At 43.9% G+C, this 10,000-nt stretch overlaps 1 protein-coding gene across 1 annotated transcript in view; it reads left to right on the top strand.

Moving 5' to 3' along the window:
• The window catches only part of Su(Tpl) (Suppressor of Triplolethal), a 326,655-nt gene that overhangs the window by 206,645 nt on the left and 110,010 nt on the right, over positions 1-10,000 (top strand). The window contains exon 2 of the mRNA XM_080267257.1: positions 1,488-1,535. Coding sequence (XP_080123383.1) covers positions 1,488-1,535 — 48 coding nt within the window. The remainder of the gene's footprint in view (positions 1-1,487; positions 1,536-10,000) is intronic.

Raw genomic sequence — 10,000 nt, 5'->3', positions numbered from 1 at the left:
TCGACCGTTTGGAGGGAGCAAAAATAAACTAAAGATATCCATGGTCATGGGCCTGAAGGTGTTAAGAGATGTGTTAGTTTGTAGTGTTTGTGTTGCAGGGTTAGCAGAGGGTAGTGGTGTGGGTACACTGACAGCCTCCAGTAGCGGTGGTGTTGCTCTTCCTGCTTGGCAACCTCTCTCCCCCACGGACACCACCACCACCCTGACACCCTCCATCTCCGGCCCCCTGCATCCCTGCTTCCTGTGCCCCCTCCTTCCTTCATAACACATCACACCCTCCTTCATAACCTCAGGGCAGCTTCCATCCTCACTTCACAGTACAGTCACCTTCCTAATCTCAGTTCATCCTCCATCCTAACCTTACTGTACACCACGCAGTGCGTCCTTCATCCTAGCCTCAGTTCATCCTCCATCCTAACCTCATGTGCATCCTTCACCCTAACTTCACACTTCATCTTTCATCACATCTTGCCGGAATGACTCCTTGCTTGCCGTTTTACCGTACAAGGTTGTTCCCAGCCCTTTTTTCCCTAAGCAATCCAGCTACCCTCTTCCCACACAGGACAACCTGTTTCTGCCTTCATATGCAGGTTGTGCAATACCGTGCCTTTCTGTGGGAGTATAACACATCGATTTACTCGCAAGTCCATCCATCTCTCTGGCTGTCTCTATCTCTGCCTTTATTTGTCTGGCCATCCATCCATCCATGCATATGATTATCAGTCGTCTGGATAGATGAACTCTTCAGGCTAAATACTCTGCCCATCGAGTGCTAAGTCCCCGCCGCCTAGACTCACAAGTTGTTCTCATTCTTTATGCATAGTAAATATGTAATGATTCTATACTCTCTCTCTCTCTCTCTCTCTGCATATATATATATATATATATATATATATATATATATATATATATATATATATATATATATATATATATATATATATATATATATATATATATATATATATATATATATATAATATGAAATATGATTTACCCCACAGGGTAACGCTAATTCCATTTCTTGTGTATAGCAAATTATTACTGGTCTGAACTCTGATATTTGTGGTGTGATGTACTCTTCTGTGTTATTTCTAGTCCTTGTCTTTATTTTTAAGAAAAGTATTTGGTCTTGATTCCAAACTGTCATTATTAACCTTGTGTGGTAGTCCCATTCCTTATGTATATTAAATTAGTATGAAGTGTCAGTCCCTACTGCCATTTGTAGCCTCTTTTATTCCGATTCCTTGTGTATTTTGAACTGACTTTAGATCTGTGAATCTTTACCATCAGCCTTATGTATTTATTCCCAGTCTTCTGTATTGTCAGTTAATCGTTACTATCAGTTTTAGCTTTTTGTTGTTGCCATTCCTTGTATATATCAAATTAGTCATTTGTGCAGGAATCTTATTGCAGTCCAACTTTCTGCATTATTCCCACCGTTCCTTTTGCCGTCGCACTGACTTTCATTATTACTTTCATTTCAGAACACCGCCGCCGCCAGCCCAAAGATTTCCTTCAGAGGGAGTGAAGGGGTAAGTGATTCACCACAGTCACGGGTCAGCCACATCCGTTGCCCTGTTTATGTTTTTATGTAGAAAGAAGATATTAGAGCTGCCTTAATGTGCCTGTTTCTAATTTATGACTGGATTTTGGGAGGGGATGCTGAAACAATATACGTATTTTTGTTTAAACTGATGGTGTTTTTGACAGTCCTTTAATGTGAACCAGCGTAATGTATCTCAGACGTATGACACAAACTTGGGAGAGGCAGAATTTAAAATAATGTGCGGTACCTGTTGAATGTGGAAGGCGACCCTAAGAGTGGGAATTTAAAGACCGTGATGTGCCTGTCTGATCTACAACGGAGGTGTGGGGATGGCAGACGTTAATAGAGTGTACCATACTTGTTGAAAAGGAAACGTGCACGGGCCCAGGCGCCTGTGGCCGCTGGTATAGGAAATTGTGGTTCACCTAGTGTTTCCGTCTTAACTGATGATCGCTGGTGTGTGGAATTGTAGTTCACCTAGTGTGTGTGTGTGTGTGTGTGTGTGTGTCTTGTGATGGGAGTATGGGAGGGGCAGAAAGGCAAAGAATGGACCGTACCGCACCAGCCCAGTGAAAGGAGGGTTTGAATAGTGGGAATTGGGGCTAACATAATGTGTTTAAAGGTCGTAGTCTTGTGCCCGGAGGGAGCTCGTTGGCGTTTCTTAAAAAAGAAAATAATAATTATTATTATTATTTCCTCCAGTACCATGATCATATATATATATATATATATATATATATATATATATATATATATATATATATGTGTGTGTGTGTGTGTGTGTGTATTGAGCAGATTAATCAGCATAGAGATGAATTCTCGTAGTGAAGTAGTTAACCTGTTGAAGAATGTTTTAACTCCCACCTTGGAGTCTCACTTTATCTGAATATAACACTTGGTGGTAGAAAGGTAATGAAAAGAGCTATTTCGGTGAAAGAATCAGTGTTCACTTGCATGCTGCTTATGCCTTCTTAACATTGAGTTTCCACCATGCATCGCAAAATTCCTTCATTGTAATGACATGTCGCCTCCAGGAATTTTGATCCAAGTTAAGGGAGACTTCGAACGATCGGAGTTTTGATAAAGCATTCATTGACGTCTTTACCAAAGAGGTCTTTCCCAAGCTGAATGTTGTCGTGGCAAGAGTAAAACAAAACAAACATCGTACTTGTGAAGGAGTTAACATACCATATACCTCGAGGAAAAGATGACATTGATGTTACTAAGGCAGCGGAAAAATGACTCGTTACCACCGAAATTTATCAGAGGAAAAGGTCAAAATAGTGCAAAGTTGTCTGGAAAGTTTGTTAAAGGCTACAATCATGCCAGACTGACTAGTAATATTCAGGCGGGTGAGGAGGGAGGGTTGGTTGGGTCTTGTCTCATGAGTTGGACCTTCAGACGCACCGTATAAAGAAAGGGAATAGTGACCGTAATTTGTACAGCTTCGTGTGGAAGTGCAAGGCGGACTTCTCTGTTTGACCCTTTTTTTTTTTTGGGTAGGGCGAGACTTCTGATGGTGCTGGGTTAGCGGGTAGGGATAGAGTGATGGCGTGGCGTAGTGGTGACGGGAGGAGAGAGCTGAGCAGAATGAAATAGTGGTGGGTGAAAACAGTACAGAATAAAACGGAACAATAGATTAGAAAAGACTGCAGCAACGCTAGGCAAGAGCAGACCAGTACATTGGAGCAGAACAAGAACAAAGCAGAACTGACTAGAGCAAAACCGAACCAGAACTAAACAGAACGAAGCAGAACAGAAGAACAAGAGCAGAACACCAGATTAGAGCACCTAGTATAAAACATCAGAGCAGAAGTGAACAGATGAGAGCAAGAGCAGAGCAGAGCAGTGAAAGTGTGGCGGTGGTGAGGGTGGATGGTGAAAAGTGCAAGTTGAGGTGGTGGTGGTGGTGGTGGTGGTGGGGGTGGGGGTGGTGCAAGGTAAACCAGAGATCGGAGAGCGGGGAGGCAGCCTGGTAGGGGAGGGGAAGACCCAGAGTAGGGGGGGGGGATGTTGGGGAAGGAGAGAGAGAGAGAGCAAACCTTACGGTTCTTTCTAGCTGTAAAACGAGAAAAAAACGTGGAAAGAGTTAAGTTCAATGCGTTGGAGTAAGAAAAGAGAGTGTGGAGTGGAGTGAAGGACAGGACGGGACTGAAGTGAAGGAAGAGGTGGGTAGAGTGAAGGTGAGTAGAGTGGCCAGTGATACAGACTGCATTAGGTTGAGGAAAGAGAGAGAGAGAGAGAGAGATTGTTAGGTGCGTGTGTGGTATGGTGTGGAAGTACAGTAGAGAAGAACGGATGAAGAGTAAGGCGAATGAGGTTGGGGTGGAGTAAGAAGGTTGGAGAGGAGGTACCAAGCACTGCAAGACGAGGAATGACGTGCCGTCCATGAAGCTCTGGTGAAAGAATACCTGTGAGTTGGTGGAGTGGAAAATTTGTGTGTGGAAGAGAGAGAGAGAGAATGGTGTGTGAAACAAGAACTTGATATGTTTGAATATAGGTAGAAAGGCGTAAGAGTCCATGTAAGAATATGAGGTTGTCAGATGTGTGTGGACTGAGTAATTAAGAGCAGAACACATGTACAGTGGACGTCCAGTACCATGACCCACACGGTACCGTCATTAACCTCAGTGCACGCCGCCTCAAGCCTTCCCACACTGCACGCCCTCCACACCTCATCATGGTGCCACGTATATCAGCGTATTGATACCCATTTAGTATAACATTATTTGATGTGAATATTTCGTCCAGTCCTCGGTATTACCATTGAGCTTACGATGTCTGTCTGTTAAAACCTTTAGGGAGAGATGAAGCGAGAGTCATGCAGTTACCCACTTCACATTAGGTGTACTGGAAATAGTTGGGGATACATTTGTTGCCACAAGTAATGAAAAGCAGTCATTAGCTACCGGTATTTGAATATCATTTCGATAGTCAGTTTGTAGAAGAAGATACTGAAAGTATTGAAGAACGTGCAATAAGTCATTAGACGATAAGTAATTTGTCCAGTTGTTCGTACTCTTGCGCTGATGAACCACCAGCTGCCAGCCAGACCACATAGTGTGGACACCTGTGGAGCATGTCGGGAGATATCGGTTCCCAGACCCTCCGTAAAGTCTGGTATCGAGTGTGAAAGTGTGGCTAGACATCATTTGACATGAAAGTCTTTAAAAAGGCGGGGAGGTGAGCAGAGTGGGAGCAGAATGGACCGGCCCTCATCACCTCCATCAGCCATACTGGCCTGTTGGTCATTCACCATCACTCATTCGTCGTGCATGGCTTTCATCTCTGTCACAAGTCATGAATAGAAGCGGAATAGTGTCACCCTTTAATCTTAAAGGTTATTATGGCGTTTATGTTATCATATAGCAAATTAATTCCATGTGGAACGTCAGTTTATATCCACCAGGATCTCAGACTGCTGCTGTCTGTATGTTGGGCTATCTTTGTCCGACTGTGTGTCTGGTGTCGCATAATGTACCTGCGCATTTCGTGTGTGCTGGTGGAGGCTGTGTTGTGTCAGCAAGCCACAAGTCATTGGCCCGAGCCGGGAGGTTGAGGGGAGGGACGAGCGGTAGCGAGGCTGAGCGAGGGTCATCATCCTGCCCAGGTGCTGCTGTCCTCCCCTCACCTTACCCTTCCCACACCCTCACCCCACCTCACCTGCCATCGGCTTCCCCTCACCCCACCTCACCTGCCATCGGCTTCCCCTCACCCCAAAATACTGCACCTCTCCCCTCACCCACCTTAGCCATCATGAGCCTTTGTCCGCCTTACCTGCTTCTTCATACCTGCCGTGTCCTTCAGCCCCTGTTCCTATACAACCCTTACCTTACCATGCCCATTTGCTTTACAATTCTCCCTGTTACACACACACACACACACACACACACACACGCAGAGTATTGTAAAATATCCGGATCTGTCGGGGGGGGGGGATAGTAATATCAGGCATCCTGTCCTGAATAATGATGAAGTCTACATTTGCCCATTTGCTTGCCCTATTTACGGGTTGGAAATAGCGATAATATGATGATGATTTTGATGATGATCGTGGTGGTGATTGTTTTTTTTTTTTTTTTTTTTTTTTTTTTTTTTTTGAGGATACTGTTGTTCATATTTCTCGCTGACACCATGCTGTTCACTCTACTCGTCGGCATTCACCATTCCTTTCACACCACTGCATCCTCCGTGCTCCATTCCACCACACGACACCGATCTTCCCTGCCATCCCTCTCCATCAAACCTTCCCTTCAGATATTGCTTCTCCTTTACATTTTATCGTCCACCACATACCACTTGTCCACCACATGCCACTTGTCCACCACATACCACTTGTCCACCACATGCCACTTGTCCACCACATACCACTTGTCCACCACATGTCACTTGTCCACCACATGTCACTTGTCCACCACATGTCACTTGTCCACCACATGTCACTTGTCCACCACATGTCACTTGTCCACCACATACCACTTGTCCACCACATACCACTTGTCCACCACATGTCACTTGTCCACCACATGTCACTTGTCCACCACATGTCACTTGTCCACCACATGTCACTTGTCCACCACATGTCACTTGTCCACCACATACCACTTGTCCACCACATACCACTTGTCCACCACATGCCACTTGTCCACCACATGTCACTTGTCCACCACATGTCACTTGTCCACCACATGTCACTTGTCCACCACATGCCACTTGTCCACCACATGTCACTTGTCCACCACATGTCACTTGTCCACCACATGCCACTTGTCCACCACATACCACTTGTCCACCACATGCCACTTGCCCACCACATGCCACTTGTCCACCACATGCCACTTGTCCACCACATGCCACTTGTCCACCACATACCACTTGTCCACCACATACCACTTGTCCACCTCATGCCACTTGTCCACCACATGCCACTTGTCCACCACATGCCACTTGTCCACCACATACCACTCACCCATCACATACCACTTGTCCACCACATACCACATTTCCAGCCTGGCTTCCATCGTACAACCCTGTGCCTTTATGAGTCTGTGCCATCACTCACTTTATTACCAGTTTCACAGAAGCATGCTAGTGTTTTACTCTCTGTGTGTGTGTGTGTGTGTGTGTGTGTGTGTGTGTGTGTGTGTGTGTGTGTACACCTAGCCAGACCAGTTATTGGTATATGTACCTGCGACCTGTGATTATGGTCTTGTTCTAAAGATAACCTCAAATAACGTTGGCATTGAAGCACTCAAGGCTCTAGGGGCGGACTCTCTCTTCTCATTGGTGCTGCTTACCGCAGCTCCTTGGCTTTATCTGATACAATTAACTCATGTCAATTATTATAGACTCATCATTATAAGCCTATGCTTGAAGACTGCTTGCGTACAACCCCCCTTCCCTTCCCCCCCACACACACACTTTTTTTTTTATATACATCCATATCTGGCTGCTTATCTGTCTATCTGTTTATCTATCTGTCTGTCTATTTATTTATAGGACGAAAGGGTTGGGCTTTGTGGTAGGTGTGTGACAAATCTTTGGATGAGTTGATGTGGCGGCAGCCATCTAGTTATCCCACCATGTCAGTTACTGATAGTGCATGTATGAATACACAGTTCCGGGAATGATACTGTTCTACGGATATTATAGTAAAGTGGAAGTACACACACTGTAGTTAGTAAGGATGATTAATTTGCAAGGAAGAATAAAGGGAAAATCTTAAGCAGGTTAGTAAAGATAAGTACAAGATACTCAGTCCTTTGAGAGACCCTGAAGCAGTCAGTTCATGTTTTATTTAAAGGTAAAATATTATGAAGGTGGCGAAGCTGGCAGGACAGGTGGGGGTTGCCTGGGGCGGGCAGTAAGAGCGGGGTGAAGCCAGGTCACAGCAGCCCAGTGTGGTGGAGTGTGAGGCCTGCATAAGGCTCGGGGACGCACGGGGCTCGGGCCAAGATGTAGGTGCACTCTGTAATCTATGCAACATCAGAATATACTCAAAATAATAAATAACTTGACGGTGGCAGAAAGAGATTTTTTTTAGGTATTGAAACCTTCAGGAGACCGTTTTGAACCTTTAGACTTAGGGGACGGTAGTCAGTTACAAGCTTATTTTGAACATTTAGAGGACGAGAAGTTCCTTCCAAGACTGTTTGAACCTTGAAAGGACGAATAGTCACTTGCAAGTTTGTGTTGAACCTTTAAAGGACAAGAAATTAGTTACAAGTTAATTAAAATCGTGTTGGGAAAACAGGAATATAAAATATGGCATTTTACACACGCTAAAACGGTTAAGGTGTTTTTTTTCGTGTGTGATGTTTGTGATTATCGTCAGTGTACTTAACATTACGTCTGATGTAACAATATGCGAGGTGCAGTATAGACCATTTCAGTTTAGAACTCCAGTGTATTTTAATGGCCTGTGTTGGTAAGTGCAGTACGGTGCTGAAGACTGGTGGTTGTGGTGGGAAGCGTTGTGATTTGTTATTAGTGTCGTTCTTGCTTCTTATGAATACGTACCGGTTCAGTTGTGTGTTGTGGAGTAATATAAAGCCGTAACATTAGATGGAACCAGGTGGACGTATTCACTCATTTCATCATATCGTCAGCCATGTACAGTGTAAGCCATCTTTTACCATGCTTGTGTAGGTTTTTGTGAATGTTTAAGTGAGAAAAATGTTCAAGATATATTGAGATGTAAGAACAAGACGTAAAGACCAGTTGTGCAAGTTACATAATAATTTATATGTACGACATCAGAGTGTAAACATTGATGGATAGCATGTTAATAGTCTTATGCTTGTTGGAAATGACATACGCGCCATTAATCAAGTTAATTTTGGATGGTATAGCCTACAAAGTCTGATGGTAAAGCTAAAGAAGTTACAAAACGTATTTGAAATATTGACATTGTATGCCCAGACAAAGAGCGAGGTCATTGTTAGCACAAACCTGTTAATGTAATCATAGTTCGAATCAAATATCGCGGGCTAGCTATTGAGTCAGTGTAAGATAAACTATGAAGCAGGGGATCACGCAGTGTTATGAATGACGGGGTTTTGGTGCATTAAACAAATGTCGTTAGGTCTGAAATGAGCATTTCCTCTTGCATTGACATGACTGGAAATGAAAAAGGTAACAGCAGAAATGAAACAACTGTACTGTAAGTAATCGGAGAAGTACTAAATAGTCCTTGGTATGAGACTGACTGCAATAATACGAAAAAAACGTGGATTCCTAAGCCCTCTAAAAATATACTTGAAGAGAGCCATAGGGGCAGCAGAGGATAGGCTATAGACGGAACAAGTGGGAAGTGCCAAGAGATGGCAGAGGAAGGCCAGACAGATATAGGGATAATATGCAAGACACATTCTTGCTTAGGCAGAAACCAACTCAGTTCATGGAGACTTGGAGGAATTGAGAAAGACATTATCTTCACCTGTGTAGTGATAATGGCCAATAATGGTGATTAGGCTGTGATAAGATGTACATTGCTTAATTTAGTGTTGGTATGATAGGTGGGTGCCTAGAGATGGACCTGTTTAGTATAGAGGATAGAGGACGGTAGTGTGGGATTTGGGTTGTTTGACGTCCTTTGCGATGGATGGATATGATGTGCCATGTGACAGTGTGATGGTATGGACTTGTGTGACTCAAGGTGTGCAGTGGATGTTTCGGCTTCCAAGGCGTCGTACTTCATCATTCTCGTAGGTTAGGACACTCACATACCACCTGATTCCTTGCCTGTATATTGAATAAAATTCACATTGATATAATTATTAGCCTTTTTGTCCTTTGTGGACACTATGGATATTACTGTAATATATGCAAGAAAATACTGTAGTAAAGTGGAATATGCACATTTAAGTTCCTAAGAATGATGCACAACCGGCTTCACTTATACTTGTCAACACTGCGGACGGGTGCTTGTTGAGTCGTTATACTATAAGTATAATTGTATTCGTCTCACTTATGCTGTGTTGGAACAACCTGGTTAGCGTGGTCGAGCTACTGTAGTAGACGTGAGACGCAAACAGATACATTGGTGCCACATAAGACCTGGAACACATCACCCATTGTAGTACTTATAAGTGGAGGCGGTCGTATCAGAAAACCTCATAAGCTTAGCAGATAAGGCTTCAGTTTGGTGTGAACGACTATGAAGGGATGAAGTGCTGAGGTAGGAATAGATGCAGTGATGGGATGGATTGCTGACAAGGTGGGATGAAGTGGCCGTGGTTGTTTTATTGCTGTGGTGGGATGGACTGTTGTGCTGTTAAGAATTACGGTGATGTGTGAATGCTGAAGTTCATGGTTTGCAGTGGATATGACGAGTTTGGTGTTATGGTATGCCGTGAGGTGATGGATGGGCGTGATAGAGTAAGTTAGTATGGAATGAAATACTGAGTCGATGTATTGATGTGATGTGGGTAATGCTCCGAGTGAGTGTAC

The sequence above is a fragment of the Coenobita brevimanus genome, chromosome 23, assembly GCF_032717465.1.
Source record: "Coenobita brevimanus isolate Jiangsu-jjx chromosome 23, ASM3271746v2, whole genome shotgun sequence".
Lineage (NCBI taxonomy): Eukaryota > Metazoa > Arthropoda > Malacostraca > Decapoda > Coenobitidae > Coenobita > Coenobita brevimanus.
The sequence above is the reverse complement of the archived record's forward strand: the minus strand, read 5'-3'. Positions and strand labels throughout refer to the sequence as shown.